A 22,645-nucleotide genomic window follows, 5' to 3' on the forward strand; every position below is an offset into this window, starting at 1 on the left:
CCGGTAACTGGCGACCGGACTTAATAATGTATGTCTGATCAGACTACTGCCACAGTATACTGGGTGAAACAACTGAACTGACCGGTAACTGGCGACCGGGCCGGTAACTGGTGATCGGACTTAAGCATGATAGTAAAGTGACCACAAACAATATCGCATAAATCTCAAAATGAATATTTGCACGTAATATAATTAACTAACATAATTAAATATGAACAATTTCGATCTTCTTGCAATAAAATCATGTACTTGCGATATTTAAAAATACCTATATGGCTTGATTGAAGAGTGAAAGAAGATATAAACATTCCTTGGTTTGTTTTGATAGAAAACAAACGAAATAACGACGCGGCGCGGTGGAGACGGAGTGCTCTTCACTTTCTTACTTTTTCTCTCTTAATTCCTTTAAACCAAGCATGCACCATAATTATTATAATAGCGTAAAAATCGTAAACGTGATGCATGAACATTTAGAAATATCATGATTTGTGCTCAGGGCGCTGCCAGGACCAAAATCTCACCCCAGGTGTAAAATGACCATTTTGCCCTTGGAAACCCAAAAATTATCGTTTCAACCCTGAACCTATAAAATTGTCCCGAAGCTTACCAAACTCCTTAAAATGTCCCAAAACATATTTAAAAGTGTTCTTAAACGTAAACTCGTGCCCAAATCACGGCTTATCTAATTCGTTTTAAAACTAGGACTGGTGTCCCGGTTTTAACCCGAATCGAGCCAAAACTTAACCAAAACTTTCTCAACTTTTTACCACACTTAATAAACATCAAAAAGGTCCTAAAAACCTCAAAACCAGACCTTTAGACACTTGAATAATAGGCCAGAAAGCTGCTGTAATTTACAGCATGTGCTAACCCACCCGAGAACCCTAGCCACCATCCTTCCCATACCAACGCTCCTAGCCCTTAGCCAATGGGACCAGCCCCTAACCCACCACACCTGGACCACCCTCAGGTCCTTCTAGGTCTGCTGAACTCACGGTCACGCCCTTGAGCAAGTCGCAAGTCGCAAGTCGCCAACAACCGTACACCTAAGAGAGCACACCCGCGGCCACAACCACAACAATGCTCCTACGGTTCTACAAGCCATACCAGCATGATTTCTAATCCTCCATTCCACATTTTGTCCTCACATTCAGTCCCAAAACTCACAAGAACCGCAGCCCCTTGCACAGCACACAGTAAAACGTGAGTAGTTGTTAAAACATGAAAGAAAAACCACCCAAAAACCTTCGATCTTCATGCTGTGCGATAGATCGAAATTTTCATGTACAAAGACACATATAACAGCAGATATACAACGCATGTGATGCAAAAATAAAAGTACGGGGCGTGCCTTGGTGATTATTTAAGAGCAAATGATCGAGGGACAAACGGCCTAGAGGAGGAGTTCTTGCTTGAAGTGAAATGGTGGCACCGAGACCTTTAGCTGCTGCACTTCACGAACATGATGACTGATTGGAGGGGATGGGATGCTGGTGGGAGGGATTAGTTTAGGTTAAGGAGTGGTTTAGGTTAAATAAATAATAATCAAATAGCTAATGGGCCNTACCTAAGAGAGCACACCCGCGGCCACAACCACAACAATGCTCCTACGGTTCTACAAGCCATACCAGCATGATTTCTAATCCTCCATTCCACATTTTGTCCTCACATTCAGTCCCAAAACTCACAAGAACCGCAGCCCCTTGCACAGCACACAGTAAAACGTGAGTAGTTGTTAAAACATGAAAGAAAAACCACCCAAAAACCTTCGATCTTCATGCTGTGCGATAGATCGAAATTTTCATGTACAAAGACACATATAACAGCAGATATACAACGCATGTGATGCAAAAATAAAAGTACGGGGCGTGCCTTGGTGATTATTTAAGAGCAAATGATCGAGGAACAAACGGCCTAGAGGAGGAGTTCTTGCTTGAAGTGAAATGGTGACACCGAGACCTTTAGCTGCTGCACTTCACGAAGATGATGACTGATTGGAGGGGATGGGCGGCTGGTGGGAGGGATTAGTTTAGGTTAAGGAGTGGTTTAGGTTAAATAAATAATAATCAAATAGCTAATGGGCCTAACTTGTTTAATTAAAAGATTAAAAAGATAATTAAGCCCAATAAGCTTAAAAATAGGCCCATTAAATCTAAACACATTACCGGAAAATATTTCGTGTTGAAAAGATTTTGAAAAGATTAGTCGAACCATTNTGGGGCGTGCCTTGGTGATTATTTAAGAGCAAATGATCGAGGGACAATCGGCCTAGAGGAGGAGTTCTTGCTTGAAGTGAAATGGTGGCACCGAGACCTTTAGCTGCTGCACTTCACGAACATGATGACTGATTGGAGGGGATGGGATGCTGGTGGGAGGGATTAGTTTAGGTTAAGGAGTGGTTTAGGTTAAATAAATAATAATCAAATAGCTAATGGGCCTAACTTGTTTAATTAAAAGATTAAAAAGATAATTAAGCCCAATAAGCTTAAAAATAGGCCCATTAAATCTAAACACACTCCCGAAAAATATTTCGTGTTGAAAAGATTTTGAAAAGATTAGTCTAACCATTAAAAAGTCCCCCAATTCGATAAAATTTGTGTACCGTTAAAATTAAAATCATGCGGGTAAAATACCCAATAAAATCTCATTTTTGAAAAATACACTTAAAAACATTTTAACTTAATTTATAAAAATAAATCGTGTAATAAAATATTTTTCCTGAAAATTCTCCGTTCTTTGTTCCTCGATCGAACATGAAGTGCACCTAGAAACCCTAATGCATGAACTTTTAAAGTTTCATGAATTAAATCCTATCATGCATGAATTATGCATAAAATGTACAAAAATAATTAAACACAAATTCATGGAATAAACATGCATTTTATGCTTTAAAACAATTTAATAAAGTACCAAAGAATTTAATAACTCGTATGCATGTGGTTCATGTGGACCTTCAGATTTTCGAGACGTTACAAGGTATATATGTTATAGACACAATATCATTAGACAATTACTCTCAATTGGAGTTATATCTGTTGACTACGTAAAGTCAAAAGATAATATAGCGGTTCCGTTAACCAAATGATTAAACATATTGTTAGTTGCGAAATCGTCAAGGAGCTAGGATAAGGTTTAAGCCTATAAAATAAATTGGTGTGAAGGAAAACTCAACATACACTGACGGGAAATACCAAAAACTAGGTTCAATGGGACAACCTAATCACACTAATTTGGTGGATCACTGTGGAGGTTATCCCTAGCTCATTCTATTATGAAACAATGAATGTTGAGGATAATTATACAATTTTTAATGATTCTGATGATAAGCAATATAGAATTACCTATGCGAGAGAGATGTGGGGTCACTTCGAAGGAATTGCAAGACTCAATTCTAGAACATCTTGCAGAACCAGGAATATGTTCATGGTCAAAATGAACACGATAATGAGAAATTCATAGTATCAGGGAGAGTCATGTGTGAAGTATATCTTAATTTACACGAACGGTTATACAGTTCAAAGAAATCATGTCTACTATCAACTAATGAATTATTGTGCTTTCACAAGAGAATGTTCAAAGGGTAATACTTACATATCCTATGCAAGATTCAAATGTTGAACTTTATCACAAGAATCGTCGAATATCTTTCAATTTTCATTCATTTGGTGGATTGTTGAACTTTGGAATTTGGATGATTATTGGGCTTTTTCCATTTTTAATAGAAATTCAATAAGCATCTTATGACTTTGATAAATGGATGATTAAGTGTGGAAAAAGGTTGTCTCACATAGTAAAATAATATTAGCGTGGGTGATTTTATATTGAAGTATACTTTGTGAATGTATAAGAATGATTGGTTAAGAGGCCGGTCTCTCTCTCATGCATGCGTAAGGGGATGGAAATCAAGGGCCCGATTTTCACTGGAAAAAATTTGACTTGTGTGCAAGCGTACGAGTGTGACCTGTGTGTATCGAATGTCGAACCAATCAATACAAAATTGTCCAACAAAATTCACATGGCTTTTGCTATTTTCCTGAATTTTTATTTTCAAAAATTCACTTCAGATCTTTCAAGATGTGACTTTTCACCATCTTGATTGTATGTGCTCCATATCCCTGACTGTTGGTGTTCCAGCTGAGCAACTTTTGGCCTTTCAAATGGCCAATCTATGTCTGTCCATATAGAACCCAAGTGTCTATATATAGAGACATCCTCTTGTTCTTCAGGCATATATCACAATCATCGGAGGGAACAAATATGTTTTAAGGACATTGTATTTCATACATACATCAATTAGCTTTACTAGTTTGACCAACCGTATTTTCTCACGACATCGTTCATTAGCTTTTTTCGGCTTTCTGTAACTTTTAAAAGTTTACTGTTTACCATACTTTATTTCTATTTCAAGAACTGTGATATTGCATAACTGAAATTCTCATACACATGACTATTAAAATAATACGTTCGACAATCATGATTCTTATACAACAAGAAAATTGAAAGGTACCATCCTCATATCAGTCCATTGAAGAATAGAAATTTACATGTGAAAACACGTTTTATAATAAAAAAGATAAAATATATAAGCAAAATTTCGTTTGTATATGATTGTCAATTTATCCTTGTTCTGTATCCAATATTTTGTATTCAGATTCTCACCTGGTTGGCATCCACAACACACCATTTTTTCAAATTCTTTCATCATCTTCAAATTTTCGTAGATGTCAATAGATTTTTGCATCTATGTAAGAAAAAATGGTCAGCATATGATGATAATCTAAAGAAAGTGAAGAAAAACAATTTTTTTGCATAAGAGAAAGAAAGAGACAAAAGCCTTTTCTAATTTCATTATTGCAACTTCTCTTTCTTTCTGAATTCCCATCTTCCGCGACGTCAACCTGTCCATATTTACAATAATGAGTAGTACTTCTTGTATAAAAAATAATATTTTTTCATGGATAACCTAAATAAGATATTTGTCTCACAAAATTGACTCGAGAAACCATCTCACAAAAGTTTTTGTGCTTTCTAGACACATCAGCACATAGTCTATTTTTTCACCCTACAAAATTACATTTAAGGTCAACATAAGAAAAAAATATACAACATAAATCTCGGTGAAAGAATCAACATCACACACGAAGGGGAAATAAAGCCTTAGCCCTTACCTGTTTCAAGAGTAGTTTTGAATAAGTGGTATTTGCAAACGAATGTTTTAGAAATTTTTCGGTTTCCAACCAAAGTTGTTCTTGTTTTTCTGAACATGTAAAATAACAAAAATAATACAATTATACAGCACATTTTTTTATACAAGTTATTATAAAACTTAAATATTTAATACACTTTAAACTATAAAATATTATACAAAACATTTAATACATGTACATTTTTTTATATTAATCACATACTTAACATTGGTAGCGATGATAAGATGATTAAATCGGCCAAGAAGTAGTTGAACTCAAAATTTGACGTAAAAGATTTGGGCTTAGCCGATGTGATTCGTGGAATTAAAATTCATAGAACATCAGAAGGGATAGCTCGTCAGTCACTTTATATGAAAAAATCCTTGAGAAAGTTAATAAAGATGACTCTGCATTGGGTAGAACAGATACAAGTCAACATCTATCAAAAAATCGAGATGAGATTATCTCTAAATTAGAATACTCTTGAATACTCTCGAGTCATTGGAAGTATGATGTACATAATGAGTTGTACAAGATCAGACTTAGCTTATGCATTAATAAAATTTAGTAGATTCACAAGTAATCTAGATGTTGAACATTGAAAAACAATTATCAGATTGCTAAGGTACTTAAGGTACACTCGTAACCATGGATTGCACTATACCAGATATTCCACTGTTATTGAAGGATACACTGATACAAATTGGATAACTAATATAAAAGACTCAAAATCTACAAGTGGATTCATATTCATTTTAGGAGGTGCAATAATTGTGTGTAAATCTTCTAAATAAACTGTAATAGCTAGATCCACGATAAAATCTGAGTTTGTAGATCTTGACAAATGTGCTGAAGATAGTGAATGGTAGAAGAGAATCAGGATAACACACGAAGGGGAAATAAAACCTTAGCCTTTACCCGTTTCAAGAGTAGTGTGTGGTGTGTAGTTTTGAATATGAAGTGTTTTCCGACCTAATCACAAATTTAAAATATAAATTCATTCTATAAAAAATTGCATTAAAATAGAATTTATATGTCACTTGAATTTCAAATTTACTATAATATATTTGTTCTCAAAAATTTAAAATAATATAACAAATATAGTGTGATTTCGTTATAAATCTTTTTACAAATCCATCTCTAATTATAAATCTTATTCCATTAATAAATCAATCCCACCTCTAAGGTTTTGACCAAATTTTATAGATTTAGTAAAAAAATTAGAGAGAATCATCAATCCCATCTCTATGACCGAATACTAACACTAAAATATTGAAGATGAAATTTAGTTTCAATACTCATCACCAAAGCTAAAAATTTAAATAAAAAAATTCATCAAATCTCTGCGACGAATAAATCCCTGATTTTAACATATCAAATGAAAAATTTCTCGAAAAAAATCTTAGATATAGCTACAACAGCCAAGACCACGTATAAAAATTACAAAAAATAAGAAATTTATTTTAAAATACATTGTGTTGTTTCATTGAATGTATTATCTAAATACATTGTACCATTTTAATAACAAATAAAAATATAAATGTTAAAAAAAAAGAAGATAAAGAGAATGGTATTTGGATATCACTTGATATGGATCCAAACTCCCTCACTCGGAATATCTCCATGAACCACGAATAGAAGATAGTATCCTGTCGGAGCGAGATGAACCGAAACCGGTGTCGCCACCCGGATTCGGAACATGGAGTTTCCCACTATTGTGACAACCTTACCACGAAGAACCAATAGTCTTTGACTCATTGAAAATGAATGTGTAGCAAATGATGGAGCCACCATAGTTGCCACAATCCGAGATCCATTTACTATTCCCCCGGGAATGGAAAATGGGATATCCAAAAGTTGCCTGTATCCGATCTCCGAGTGCGAGTCCGGCGAAATGATTTTAGGACGTAAGTTAGCCGAATTCGAGTCCAAATATGAAGGAGAAAACGCTTCCAAAGATAGATCAGTCGGATATAATATGTTCTCGAATTTACTATACTTGTGAGGATTACTGCCACCAACAAGTACCCGACCATCACGTAACAATAGAGCGGATGAGTGATACATCCGAGGGACGGTGCTCGGGTTTTGCACCTCGAATCTCGACCCGACTTGATTATTGGGCCTATAAATGACTGGGTTTAGAACCGGATCTCGACCCAATTCCCACCCAGCGGTACCGGAAGCCGCTCCGTTTATGATCAAGACGTTACCATTGGGTAACAAAACCATATCCCCCATGACCCGACCCATTGGCATGGTCTCCATGACCCATCCAGGATTCAGGTCGTTTATTTGGATCCTCCCACACGTGTTAAGCGCCCCGGTGAAAATACCCTTTTTGGCATTGATATAAGCTCCTTTTGGAGCGCCACCACATACCAAAACGTTAGCTGCAACATTGTTCGTCAATGGCAACAAGGCAGCAGAACCCGTGCTCGGATAGTTCCTCGGATTACCGCCCGGAATCGTCGGCTAGCTTCTTACGACGACCCCTCTTACGTAATCAAATAGTATTGCTCGATTATTCGCAAAAATGAACAAGTTTCCGTCAACATTAAGGAAAACAAACGGGTACAAATTATTCTCAATCTTCGGATCATTCGTCTGTACGAGAAAAGGTAAAAAAAATGACTTCTCTGAAGGTTTCTTGGGGTAGAACTCATAGTTAAACTGCGTGCGGCCGCCAATGATGATCACCCTGCCGTCCGGCAAGATTTGATTCGTAGCATACCACCTTCTCTGCGTCAGCCCTTCCGAAATCTCGTCCCAGTCGCAAGAATGGTCGCTGCAGGGTCTATAAATCCTAACGACGCGATTGCCAGACCTGAACCCGCCAGTCTGGACAAGAGTCCCATCTGCCATGACTGCTCCCGACGAGCACCAAACATCGGTGAGGACCGTGAGGGGGCGGATGGAGTTGGTAGCCACGTCGTACTCAACCGAGTGTGCTGTGCAGTCCGGCCACGACGCGGTGCCGTTCGAGTGTTTGAGACATTTTCCGCTGGGTAAGGTGATGTTGGAAGGGCCGAAATCGCTTCGGTCGTAGATGACGACTCGATCGGTGTGGAGGAGTTGCATGTGCATGGCGGATACACCGATGTTCGAAAGGAGCAAGTCCCATCTCCCGGCGGCGGCATAGGCGAGACTCTTCCGGTGGAACGACGGAGGAATGACGACGAAAAGGAGGAGCTGGAAGAGTACCGGAGTTGGGAATTTCATCAGTTTGTATATCAAATATTTTGTGGGAAAATGGAGCTTTAAATAGTTGGAGTGAAATGTGAACCGAGGTAGCATCACAAGCAAGAAAAATTAATGGCCTTGTGAAATTAGAAAAAAAAAAAAAGGATTGTCTAATTTAATTTATGAAAAATTACAATTTTAGTCATATAACTTATCAAAATTTGATTTTCATACATCAATTTGATTGTTTTATGTTTTTTTTCCTCGAAACCATTAAATTCATCAAATATAAATTATTTGGCACATATTCAATCCTATGTGTGTATATGTGACAAAAATAAAACTTATATTACATACATTAAAATATACATAAACAAAAATAAAAGAAACAAAAAAAATTTTCTTTCTCATTTTGAAGTATTCAGGGGTCATATTGCTTTAATTTTCCATTTCCTTTTATCACATTAATTTTAATTTGAGTAATATGAGATTTATTCCTTCTACATATGTCATATATATGATATAATCGATGTCAAATAAATTACATTCAATTTATTTACTGGTTTCGGGAAAAAAATGATCAAAACAAAAAAATCCAAATTATTTTAAGAAAACCAAATTTTAACAAGTTACACGATTAAAACAAAAAATATGTCAATTTATGGAACTAAAATTATAATTTTCCCTTTAATTTATCTTGGAGGTGCATGTGCTTTCAATATGGAAAAAATGTACATTTGAATGGTTAAATTTTTTTTTTTTTTAAAAAGTACATGAATTTAAACAACAAAAATTTTAAGTTTGTACTTAAAAAAAAATTAAAATATTATATTTTGTCGACCGGGAAATTAATTAATTGTGACCAAATTAATTAATTTCTTTGACTAAATCGATTTTACTCGTTAAAAATAATTAATTGTGGAGTTATTACTTCAATATATTATTGAAAAGAAAAGAAAATCTAAGAATCTGATTGATGGAACAAACCATCCACCCTATTTAAAATAGTTTCTTGAAATATCTTATCAAATTTAAATTTGGTTAATTAAATGGTGCATTTAGGACGCAAAGTATAATCGTTAGCGTATTCAAGAGTTCATATATCAATATGTAAGTATTATTAATTAATGTTGATAACGTTAATATGACAAAAATTAAATCGTTAGATTTAAAATTATGAGAGTATCATAAAGATAGTCTGAAATACCCGACCTCGTATGCTTCATTAAATTATTTTATCAAGCATATATGTTTCATAAATACCTCTCAAAACATTAAATTAAGTGTAAGAAAAAGAAAAGTAGCTAGATAAAAGATAAATATTTTAGATTTATAAATGTTTGACGAATAATGAGTTTTTCCAATCATGTATTCCAAAACAAATATATGTGACAAAAAATGTATGTGAATTTTGATGCGAGACCATTTTCTGAATTTTGCGGGCGTGCCACGTGCATATAGTATGAATTTTGAATGTAAGAAATGGAAAATCTAACTTCATCTTAAATTTGGCAATCAGTTCTATCTTCTTGAATTTGCCCATTTTTATGAGCTACGTTCGTTTCTCACCGTGTCTTATTTCAAAATTTGCCCAAATTCAGCTATCACGTTCTCCTTGGCACCTACTGACTCCTTATAAAAATATCAAATTTTAACCTTCTTCACGATAATATTCCAAGACATTGTTTGGTGTACATGATAAGAGGTGATTGATTTTTAATCATTCACTTATCATGTGTTTGGTGTTTATGATTAAGATTGTGATAGGTCCGTTCAGCCCGCACTGTATGCATTATTATCCTCTTGTTGATTGTTATCTGATCATTTGGGAGAGAAGGGATGATGTTTGATTAATTTAAATTTTCCTGTAATATTCTAAAGTTTAAAATAATTATAAATTCAACAAATTTAATAATATTTAAATATAATTTTTAATTTGACTAATATTATAAATAATTTAATTATTATTGATATTTTAATTATTATTATATTATTTTTAACCGTAATATTATAATGGTTATNTTTATTTTCTATAATATTAATCGATTTTTTAATTGTTTTCGGAAATTGAAATTAATAAAAATTTAATAATTCATACAATATTTTAATTTTATTTATAATTTTTTGAATAAATTAATTCTAGAAATTTTATTTATTTGTTCAATCATTTTAAGAATATATTACTAATTAATATATGATCACGGCATTTTAGTAATAATAATATAATTAACAAAAATAATCAAACAAGTTAAAATTATGTCAAACATCATATAATTTATCATAATATGTTACTAATCCTTATTTTTTATTTTATAGTCACTCTTATTATATACCATTTACTTATCCTATCACATGAACCAAACGATGCCCAAGTGAATTACTACATAGATAATCCTTCAAGCCCAAATGTCTTACAAGTCACCAATCCTCAAAATTTCACCCGCACATAAACAAATTTAGGAGTATTCTCTTTTCTCGCTTCCCATTCCTCGATTTTTAGTGCATTCAACCGCCTTCACCTTCAACATTCCCACCGCGACTCAAGCTTCTTCAATGGCGTTTCCTTTTTTTGGTTCCTATAGTAAGCTCCAAGTTCTTCTTTGATCGTGCTGTGCTTTTCCTGTTCTTCGAGATTTATCGCATCAAAACTGTGTCCATCGCCATCAGGCACATCACCATCATACAATAGAATAAATAAAACTTAGAGTCTAATTTTGTGAGGCCCAATAACTAAAATAGGCCCAACCCATTTCTCATTTTATTTATTAAACCCAATTGATAGAAGAAAATCATATCGATCAATCCAGAAGCTCTTCCCCTACCTTGCACCGTCGCCTTTCTTCTTCTTTCTGCAGCAATCGTGCAGCGTCCCAGCGGCCAGATTTTTGTGCAGTAGGTTAGCACTTTTATTCCTCCAGTCTATTAGCTTCTTTCCTGCCATGAATCGGAAGGTTACGAGCTCGATCAGTCCTGTTTTCCAGCACTCTGCGTGAGCTTCGATTGGGTTCTAGGTAAGATTTTTTGCTTCAATTCTTAGTGGTGTTTTTGTGGATTAGTTTGTATAGTGAAGAATTAAGCTTTTCCCTTAATTTTCAGATTGTGAACAGTGTTTCCAGGGACAATGCCGGCGAGCCATCTTCGCGAGATTACCATTGTGTGTTTAAGCTTCGTTTCTTGAGGTATTAAGCTTGGAATTTCAGAATTTGTATGGGTTTAATAGGTTGCCCGGATTTCGAATTTTTAACCGAGCCGATTTAAATTGTTTTAGTAAGTTGTAATGCAGTATATTGATGTGTGTAGTGAATTTATAATGTAGGTTTTACCGTTGGACGAGTTTTTCAGGAAGTCCTTAAGAAATTACTGTGGTATTGTACGTTTATAATTGAGGTACGCTCAAACCTATATCATTATGACGCTTATATTGGCGTGTAAGAATATTCAGTGAATGTTGTTTGCTATTATGTGCCTTGAATGTTTTTTTGTTGCATTCATGCATTAATTGTGTTGGCATAACATATTGAGCCTTGACTCATTTGACGGAAATTTATGTTGATTCTGTTGACATATATTGAGTCATCAGAAGGACGAGTGGATTAGGATTAGCCACATTCCCAGATGACAGCTAGGGACGATCGACTTAGCTACTCGCATTCTTGATGCTACGTGCATGGATGAGCGGCAATTTGATGCTGCATTCCTGGCACGGGTGGCCACTGTTACTGTTGATGATGCTATTCGTTTGGACTCCATTTGGTATCCGTTATTCCATTGTTGTCATTCATGCATCGCATATCGTTGAATTTACTTGGTATTATTACATGTCTTTTATATACGTCGTGATTTTACTGGTTTGTCGTAATGGGGTCCGACCCCTGTTTTCTTTTTATGTTGTGGTTATTTTTGATGCCATAGCAGGTCATTCCAGGGGATTTGACGCATCTTGTGGAGCGTCAGCGAGTGGTACCCAGTAGTCAGTTGGTTTGTGTCAGAGTTCCCAGATATCTATATATTATACTGGTTTGATATATTTACCAGGGAGATGCCCTGTGTAGCTTTATGGTGATGTTTTTAAGTTGTTTTGGATTTTATTTGTGGTATGTTGTGTCTGGTCTTGACCAGTGCGGCTGTATGATATTTGTTTAGTTGATTGTGAACTTGATGTTATTTTCGAGCGTATAGTTGTTGTGTTTGAAATTTTTGGGATGTCCTACTTACGGGGAGTCATGCCAACATTTTTGTAGGCCCAAATGAACATTTTAAACTCATTTTCGCTGTTTACACCTATTAATCCTTGTTGTTTGGTAAATAAATATTAATTAAGTGCACGGGCCCTAACAGTTTGGTATCAGAGCGTAACTGGGATACGCTCGAATTAGAGTCTAGGACACTCGAGTTTAGATACAAATAAAATGATTGTGCATGTGTTTGATTATTTGCTCTTACTTGTTTCTATGTTATGAATTAATTGTAACAGCATGACTAGAGCTTATCAGTTTAAGTTTATGCCCTTATACTAAATCGATTATTTTGTTTCTGCCATTGGATTAAATCTTTGTGTCTTATAGATGGCACCTGGACGTAAGGGCAGAAAAGAAAAGGAAGTTGTTCAGGAATCTGAAGCTCCTAATGTGAGAGGACTGAACGAGACTGAATGGGGAAGACGAGTTCGTCGTCCTCGTGGTGAGGCACGAAATGTTAACGTTGAGCATGAAGTGGATCAGTTGATTAGAGGAATGGGTGAAATGGAACTGGTAATATCCCCATTTCTATTCATGCGTCCTCCTCGATTCTTTGGGAATGAAGATGGTGAGAAAGTTGTAGCAATGGTTAAAAAATATGAAGCGCTTGTTTAATATGTTGGAGTACACTCTTGATTTGCAACTTAAGTTGGCTATTTGTCAATTAAAAAACCGAGCTCAGTTGTGGTGGGAAACTACTGACGAAGCTCTGAAGGAATCAGGTGAAAGAGTTACTTGGGATGTATTTTGCGCACAGTTTGCTCGAGAATATTCACCGCCTTCGTATTATTCGGCCAAGGAAGCTGAATTCAATAGATTGACTCAAGGTAACATGACTGTAGTAGAGTATGCCTCTCAATTCTCAGCACTTCTTGCCTATGTTCCTCATGTTGCTAGTAGTGATCGGAACAAGCTATCGCATTTTATGCAAAGATTGAATCAAACCATTTGCACTTTAGTAGGAGTTGGAGCGTCTGTTAATTATGCCGATGCTGTAGAGAAAGCCAAGAATGTGGAGGCAAGTCTAATTTTGGCAGAACCACGGTCAGTTCAACAAGGTTTTCCTCAGATTTTCGGAGGTAATGTGCCGATGCCAGTGGGTGCACCACTATACTGACCTTTACTGCCGTATCAGCCTTCGCAGTCTTATCAACAACCAAAGCAGCAAAACTTTTAGGCCAAAAGAAAACATTTCAAGAAACAGACTCGTAGTAGTTCTTCTAGTTCCGGCAGTCAGCGTGGAAGTTCAGTTGGGTCACCAGGTGGAGTATTTTGTGAACGTTGTGGTGGTAAGCATATCAGTACTCAGTTTACGGGAGTTCGTGGATCTTATAATATTTATGGGCAAGTTGGACATTATGCTAGAGTATGTCCAAATGTAGTAAGACAACAATTTCAACAACCTCAGTTTGGTCAGGGTTTTAGAGGACAAGCAACTAGACCTTTTGTTCCGACTCAGTCTTTTCAGCAGTCTAGCTATTCTCAACCTAGAGGTTCTGTTCCGCAATGTTTTCCAGGGCCACAGCAGGCTCAAGTTCATGCTCTAACTCAGGATCAAGTTCAAGACGCACCCGACGGAGTTATTGTTGGTATCTGTCTTATTTTTAATCATCCTGCTTGTATCCTGATAGACACATGAGCATCTCATTCATTTGTATCTGTTGTATTTGTTGATGAGCATGAAATTGCTACTACTCTTTTGATAGATACTGTGTCAGTCTCTACTCCTGCCGGTGTGTGTTTGATGTCTCATGAGATAATTCTGAATTGTGTGATTAGATTTGATGATAATATTATGATAACTAATCTAATCAAGCTAGATATGTCTGACTTCGACTGTATTTTGGTAATTGATACTTTGTCAAATTATCGAGCTACCGTTGATTGTTTCCATGGAGTTGTCAGATTCAGACCGTATTATGGCAGTAAATGGAATTTTTACGGTAGTGATTCGCAATCAGGTGTTCTATTAGTGTCAGAAATGGAAATGTTTAGAATCTTGTCATCAGGAAATGAAAGATTCATGATCTATGCAGTTGATGCGACTTAGGGAAAAGGGTTTGAAGTTTCAAATATTCCTGTTGTCAAGGAATTCCCTGACGTATTTTCCGATGAGATTCCTGGATTTCCACCCCAGAGGGAAATCGATTTTAGCATTGAGTTGGTGTCCGGGACAAATCCTATTTCGAGAGCACCATACCGTTTGGCTCCAGCGGAATTGAAAGAACTCAAAGAGAAATTACAAGACTTACTGGAAAAAGGCTATATTAGACCAAGTATGTCACCTTGGGGAGCTCCTGTATTGTTTGTAAAGAAAAAAGACGGAATGATGAGAATGTGCATTGATTACAGGCAGTTGAACAAAGCTACTGTGAAGAATAAGTATCCTCTGCCGCGTATCGATGACTTGTTTGATCAGTTGTAGGGTACATCAGTGTATTCAAAGATCGATCTTCGTTCTGGATATCATTAACTTAGGGTTCGAGAGGAAGATGTTCCGATGACAGCATTTCGAACACGTTATGGACATTATGAATTTCTAGTTATGCCTTTCGGATTGACTAATACTCCAGCGGTTTTTATAGATTTGATGAATCATGTTTTTCAAGAATTTATAGACAGATTTGTTATTGCCTTCATAGATGACATTCTGATTTATTTAAAGACAAAGAAGGATCATCGAGAACATTTAAGGTTAGTCCTCCAGACACTCAGAGCAGCGCAATTGTATGCAAAATTTTCTAAATGTGAATTCTGGCTGGACAGAGTAGTATTTCTGGGTCATGTTATATCAGCTCAAGGAGTATCAGTGGATCCTAGTAAAGTGGAAGCTGTTATCAATTGGCCAACACCGATGAATATTTCCCATATTCGCAGCTTCTTGGGATTAACAGGATATTATAGGGGTTTTATTGAAGGATTTTCTATTATAGCAAGGCCTATGACCCAATTAACGCAAAAAGATCGACGTTTTGTGTGGACTGATGAATGTGAGTCAAGTTTTCAGACTTTGAAGGAAAAGTTGACAACAGCTCCAGTGCCAGCTTTGCCATCAGGCTCAGGTGGCTATGTTGTTTGTTCAGATGCATCTCTAAATGGACTTGGTTGTGTTTTAATGCAAAATGGGCGAGTGATTGCTTATGCTTCTCGTCAGTTGAAGCCGCATGAGACCCGATATCCAGTTCATGACTTAGAGTTGGCTGCTATTGTGTTTGCATTGAAGTTATGGCGTCATTATCTGTACAGTGAGCAGTTTGTGATTTATTCGGATCACAAGAGTCTTAAATATCTTTTCTCACAGCCTGACTTCAACATGAGACATCGTCGATTGATGGAGTTGCTTAAAGACTTTGATTGTGAGATTCAGTATCAACCAGGGCGAATGAATCTTGTTGCAGATGCTCTCAGCAGGAAAGTTCAGAATGCTATGCTGACATCTTTGACTATCTCTAAAGTTCACGAGCACTTGGGAACATCAGGATGGACTTATAAGATCAGTGGAGACTACTTTTTAGTGTCATCTATTCAAGTTGAGCCACAAATTTTATCCAGCATCAAAGTAGCACAGAGGACCAATCCGCACATTCATAGATTAAAATAATTATCTCGAAAGGTCAGACAAAAAATTTTAGTGTTGCCTCAGATGGTAGTCTGCGCTTTAATGGTAGACTTGTGGTTCCTAATTTGATAGATCTGAAAGAAGCTATACTACGGGAAGCACATTGTAGTCGACATAGTATTCATCCAGGAATTCGAAAGATGTATCATAACTTAAGAGCTCATTGTATGGGTTTAACAGGCTGCCCGAATTTCGAATTTGTATGGGTTTAACAGGCTGCTCAGCTGAAGATATAGCTCCACGTCGACATGGAGGTTTTAGTAATGCTGGGAGTTCAAAGGCAGCTATGACTGAGGAGACCCAAAAATTGAGAGAGGATTTAGCCGCAACAAATGTGTGGTCTAATGTACTCGAGATGGATTTTCAGGAGTCGAAGAAGCAGAACGAGTCGTTGAGGACTCGAATGTCGTCTTTGAAAGTTCAAGTACGTCTTCTGGTTGCTAGAATGTCTCAAGGAGCACTTATACAACCTTCCTTGCAGTCATACGATAGTGAATTCCACCCACGCAGCTCCTCTCATAGCAGCCGCTTCACAGAAGGAGGATCACACAACGGGCTCTTTGTCGCCGGACCTTTACACGAGCATAGATCCTTACATGGATGTGGTTACTCACAGCAGTATATCGGGTCATCACCTTACTTGGGCCACGACGATGACGATGGACACGAGGATGGTGATGGTGATGACCATGACGATTATGACGACGACGAGACCGAGACACCGTAGGATTTTATTATATTTTGTTGATTATATTTATTGTACATTATTTTATATATCAGTCGGATTTGATATCAGTCGGATTTGATATCAGTCGAATTTTGTTTGATATATATTAATTTAATGTTATTTTTTTTGGAGAAGTTTTAATTTAATTTATTATATTTGATAAATAGTCAAATATATTATAATAATTTTTAAAATAAAAACACATTGATAATTCAAATTCTAAATATAAGAAGTAATAATTTATTAATTATAAAAATTAAATATTATAAATTTATTTAATAAATAATTTAAAATAAATAATTTAGTGATAGTTTTCAAAAACTATCGCTAACATTAGCGACGATTTTATATAAAACCATCGCAAAGTGCGACGGTTATTGATTATGTCGATAAAATTTGCGATTGTTTTGAAAGTCCATCGCTAATGGTCAACGACGAACGATATAGAAATGAAATTTAAAACTGTCGCTAATAACCGTCGCACACCGCCTTTTTCGTTGTGTCTAATCATAAAAATTTAACTTCAATTGGTTTAGTTCAAAATTATTTCTTCCCATGCACAATCCAAATTATGTGTAGTCATATTTGCATTTCACTTGATTTGGATCCAAATTCCCTTACTCGGAATATCTCCATGAACCACGAAGAGAAGATAGTATCCTGCCGGAGCGAAATTACTCGAAACCGGTGTCACGACCCGAATCCAGAACGTGGAGTTTCCCACTACGGTGACATTCCCACCACTAAGAACCAATAGCCTTTGGTTCATGGAAAATGAATGTGTGTTAAATGATGGAGCCAACATAGTTACCACAATGGCAGCTCCACCCACAATGCCCTGAGGAATGTAGAATTGGATATCCAATTGCTTTTCGTATCCGATTATAGATTGCGAAAAGGGAGAAATGATTTTAGGCCGTAAGTTAGCCGATGTCGGGTCCAAATACGAAGGCGAAAAGGCTTCCAAGGATAGATCCGTCGGAAATAATACTCCAGTAAAACGATAATATTTGTGAGGATCACTGCCACCAATAAGTACGCGACCATCACGTAACAATAGAGCAGTTGAATGATACATCCGAGGGATGGTGCTCGGGTTTTGCACCTCGAATCTGGACCCGACCGGACCAATATCAGGCCTGTAAATAACTGGGTTTAGAACTGGATTTCGACCCAATTCCCAACCCGCGGTACCCGAAGCCGCTCCGTTTATGATCAACACATTGCCATTGGGTAACAAAACCATATCCCCCATGACCCGACCCATTGGCATGGTCTCCATGACCCATTGAGGATTGGGGTCATTTATCCGGATCCTCCCACATGTGTTAAGTGCACCAAGGAAAGTACCATGATCTCTTGCACTTGTATAAGCTCCTTTTGGAGCGCCACCACAAAGCAAAACTTCGGCTGCGGTGTTGTTCTTCAGTGGCAGCAAGACGGCTGAGCCCGTGCTCGGATAGTTCCTCGGATCGCCGCCAGGGATTGTCGGGTAGCTTTTTACGACGACCATTTTCGCGTAATCGTATAATATGGCTCGATTATTCGCAAAAATGAATAAATTCCCATCCACGTTTAGGAAGACAAATGGGTACAGATTGTTCTCAATCCACGGATCATTTGTCTCTGAGAGAAATGGTAAATTATACGACTTCTCCGTGGGTCTTTTCGGGTAGTATTCATAGTTAAACTGCCGGCGTCCTCCGATAATGATCATCCCGCCATCCGGCAAGATATGATTCGTAGCATACCATCTTTCCTCCGCAAGCCCATTCGGAATCTCTTCCCAATCACAAGAACTTTCCCAGCAAGGTTTATAAATCCTAACGACATGATTTCCAAGCCTGAATCCACCAGTCTGGACCACAGTCCCATCAGCCGTAGCAGCTGCCGAGGAGCACCACACGTCCGTGAGGACCATGAGCGGGCGGACGGTGTTGGAACGGACGTCATATTCAACCGAGTGCGCGGTGCAGTCATGCATCATCGTGGTGCATTTGCCGGCGGGTAAGGAAATGTTGGACTTGCCAAAGTCGGTCCGATCGAAGATCAGGACTCGATCGGTGTGGAGGAGCTGCATGTGCATGGCGGGTATGCCGATGTTCGAAAGGAGAAAGTCCCATCTCCTGGCGGCCGCATACACGATAATATCCCGGTCTAACGGTGGCGGAATGAGGAGGAAGAGGAGGAGTACCAGAGTTGGGATTTTCATAGTTTTGTCTATCAAAATTTTGATGGGAAGATGGAGCTTTAAATTGCATCACAAGCAAGAAAAAGAAAACTAATGGCAGTGTGAAATTAGATAATTTAGGATTATTTAATTTATTGATATATTTTTTGAGATTTGAGTTTAATCCCTTTTCACTTCCCTTTTACTAGAATCTATAGTTCAGCAATCTAAAAGAGTAATTTAGGTAATAAAGATTTTTTGATTCCATAAACTTCTCCAATTTTTTGTTTTTTTTTTCCTATTACGTTCTCAAAATTTGGTTTTCGTAAACTAACTTTTTTATTTTATTTTATGTTGTTTTAAAGTTGGTCCTATATTTAACATAGTACGTAGTATTGATAAAGATGATATTTTTCAATAACATATCATTATTTTTCGATGACACATCAATAATTGGACCAAACTAGCTGAATATTAAAAGTTGGTGTATCGAAACAAATTTTGAAAATTTAGTGGATCAAAATCTAAAATTAAGCAAGTTATCGAGAATAAAAAACTATTATCATTATGATTTTACACGGTATAAATATTAATTAATGTCATGTGATCACATCAAAATAATATATTCTTGGAAAGAAAATGTAAACATTTGATTGATGAAGTAAATCAACCTTCCACTCAATTTAAAACACTTTTTCGAGATATTTTAAGGATTTTATCAAATATTTGGTAGGCTTCAAGGATGTATTTTATCAAACGTATAGATATGTTCCATAAATATCTTCCAAAACTTGTGTAAGACGGTCTCACGTATCGTATTTTGTGAGACGGATCTCTTATTTGTGTCATCCTTGAAAAAGTATTAATTTTTATGCTAAGAGTATTACTTTTTATTGTGAATATCGGTAGGATTGATCCGTTTACAGATAAAGATTAAAATCTGCATTAAAAATATAAAATAACAATTAGTTAAAGAGACTAGAAACAGAATTCGATTTCTTTAAGCGGATTTGGGTTTTTTTTTAAAAAAAAAAATGGGCAAATTAAAACCAATCAAAACTTCATTAGTTCAAAGAAGAGTTGTTACAATCAAAAAGCAAAAACTCGGAAATAAAAACAGTTTGGACTAACATAAGAATTGTGTATGAACAACCACATTCGCTTGTCTCCTAACAAACCTTACTTCATAATTCTGAAATTATTGTTCCAAATTCATTGCGATCCATTTGATTTGAGTTGGCAGCATCAACTACAGATTTGGAATATGTTTTGAAAATGACCTGTTGCAGATCCATCGAGACAGCCTAAATGAGAGCTTTAAGCAGCGCCTTCGCCTCAACTTCACGAACTTCTAGCAGCCACAGGCGGAGTTACTCTTGGGCTAGGGTGGGCTTCAGCTCCACCTATTTTTTTTTTTTAAAAAAAGTTAATATTTATAAATTTTAAATTTTAATTTTTTTTTCAACCCATATTAAAAATATAACAAATTTTTTATCAGTTTTATTTTTTTATTTTTTTTAGTCTCATGTTTAAAAATTAAAAATAAAACTCCCACAAATCATAATTTATTACTGTGTATTGGTTGGTTTATTGTCGTATGTTAAGAAATTATACAACTTTGAGATAAAAATTCAACGACCCTAAAATTATATTGAATATTTAATTGTGATTATTCGAGTTGCAATAATATTGTCTTATGATGTCTATGAATTTTGGAGTTTGAATTTTTACCCAAAAAATATGATGTTGCATATTTAAATATTTGAGTTGCAACATTACCACAAGTTATAATTTTTGTAAAGCGGCAAACATTTGGTCCTACATTCGGTTTATTAGGAAGTTCGGTTTAATATTTTTAAATTATATGTTAGTTCGATTCGATTTAAGTTTTTAATATAAAACATCGGTTAACCTAATAAACTAAACTTAATTTATAAATAAAATTAATATTATTAAAGATTCTAATAAAGTTTATAATGATATACAATTTCTAATAAAATTTATTAGACAATAGTACTATACTTAAAAATATTTTTTTTAATAAATAAAATTTAAATTTATTCAATCCAATTTTTATATTGTACTTTTTTATTTAAAACATGATTATTTAAAAAAAATTCTGAAATTTCGTTTAATTGTGTTAGTGACCGAAATAATTGATTTTTTCAATTTGGTTTGTTAGGTTTTTGTAGTAAAGTTTGGTCGGTTCGGTTTATCAAAAAAAAGTTTGGTTTATTCGATTTTAGAAAATTCGGTTTGATTTTAACTGAATCTATTACTGTCTAACACATGATGGAGCCAGCCCTAGATACTTATGAATCCTTGCTCCGTCCCTGCTAGCAGACCTTGATTCACCGATTGAGTCTCAGGCGATTGCTGCATCCCAAGTCATATGCATCTCCCACATGTCTGAGATTATGGGCAGTCGATAAAGAGATGCCTATTATTCTCGCTTCCGGATCCACAACATAAGGCACATCGATTCCAAGATGGTGTAACGTGTGGTGGCAAGGGATGCAGTTTCTTGCAGTGCACCATAGAAAAGACCGTCACTTTTGGTGGCATCCGGAGTTTCCACGATCGAGTCCAATTACCACGTATATGTTAGAGTAGATGCCCTGTAAGCCAACTGTTGGCTAGGGAATTTATTGACTCAGTTGTAATAAACAATCTTTATTTTAATATAATTTACTTTTTAATGGTTTTGTTGTACTTTATCTGTATACCCATGCAAGCAGCATAGATAAAGTCCTTGATTATGCTTTAATACAAATGAATCGTAATTCGATGTTGAAACTCATTTGTAAACACTGCATATTCTAAATTCGTTCCTAGTCGATTCAGCCGCCTAAAACAGGGATAAAGGTCGCTCGAGCTCGAGACTAGCATCTGTGATGTTGTGTACTGCGTTTCTTGGTAAGGGCATAGAGATGTCCAAACATACAGATGGGTAGTCATATGATGATTATACTGAACAACCCTCCCTCGGACTTTCCAAGTGGTTATCATTCATCGAGAGGATAAGTCCGTGGTTATGATTGTACACCATTAGTCCTTACGACCCGGGACAACACTGAGGCTCTATATGCTAGGGCTGTGCTTTGACTCGTTTACCGGCTCCAGGAGAGTCATCAGGTGGCGAGGTTGGGTATAGTTGCGACACATATAGGAGCCAGTGCATTGTAGTCGGGGATTCACCGCTCACCTACGGGTGTGGATATCCTATGTGATCTGATGTAATAATAGTGCATGGAATCTCTGGCCAGAGTATGAGATGTACGTTAGAGAAAGAGTTCTCCAATAGTACACGCGATGCCACTATTATAGTTGTCACATAGTTATCGAATTAATATGCAACCCTCGATGAACCAATGGTTGCAGATTCGATCGGGATATATGAGATGAAGGGACCGTACTGTACGTTAATCATAATCGACTGGTTCTTGTAGGCACTATCAGCGATACCTAGGAGATCAAGGGGCAATGCTACTAGACGCTCTTACCATGATCCGATGGGTGCAA

General features: G+C 36.3%; 3 protein-coding genes across 3 annotated transcripts; 1 reads left to right on the plus strand and 2 right to left on the minus strand.

Annotated features, from left to right (window-relative positions):
- Positions 1-6,767: 6,767 nt before the first annotated feature.
- Positions 6,768-8,273, minus strand: LOC140975224 (aldehyde oxidase GLOX1-like). Its single transcript, XM_073438814.1, is given in 1 exon segment — positions 6,768-8,273. A coding segment is annotated over 1 exon segment (1,506 nt).
- A 4,932-nt stretch (positions 8,274-13,205) lies between these two features.
- Positions 13,206-16,953, plus strand: LOC140975876 (uncharacterized). The gene is made up of 7 exons (XM_073439802.1): positions 13,206-13,703; positions 13,785-14,196; positions 14,314-14,453; positions 14,658-14,883; positions 15,502-16,166; positions 16,226-16,331; positions 16,442-16,953. Exons 1-7 carry the CDS (start codon positions 13,206-13,208, stop codon positions 16,951-16,953), a joined length of 2,559 nt encoding a protein of 852 aa, XP_073295903.1.
- A 329-nt stretch (positions 16,954-17,282) lies between these two features.
- Positions 17,283-19,172, minus strand: LOC140975900 (aldehyde oxidase GLOX1-like). The gene has a single exon (XM_073439828.1). It carries the CDS (start codon positions 19,163-19,165, stop codon positions 17,546-17,548), a length of 1,620 nt encoding a protein of 539 aa, XP_073295929.1. The 5' UTR covers positions 19,166-19,172; the 3' UTR covers positions 17,283-17,545.
- Positions 19,173-22,645: the final 3,473 nt, after the last annotated feature.

The sequence above is a fragment of the Primulina huaijiensis genome, chromosome 4 (assembly GCF_012295235.1).
Source record: "Primulina huaijiensis isolate GDHJ02 chromosome 4, ASM1229523v2, whole genome shotgun sequence".
NCBI lineage: Eukaryota > Viridiplantae > Streptophyta > Magnoliopsida > Lamiales > Gesneriaceae > Primulina > Primulina huaijiensis.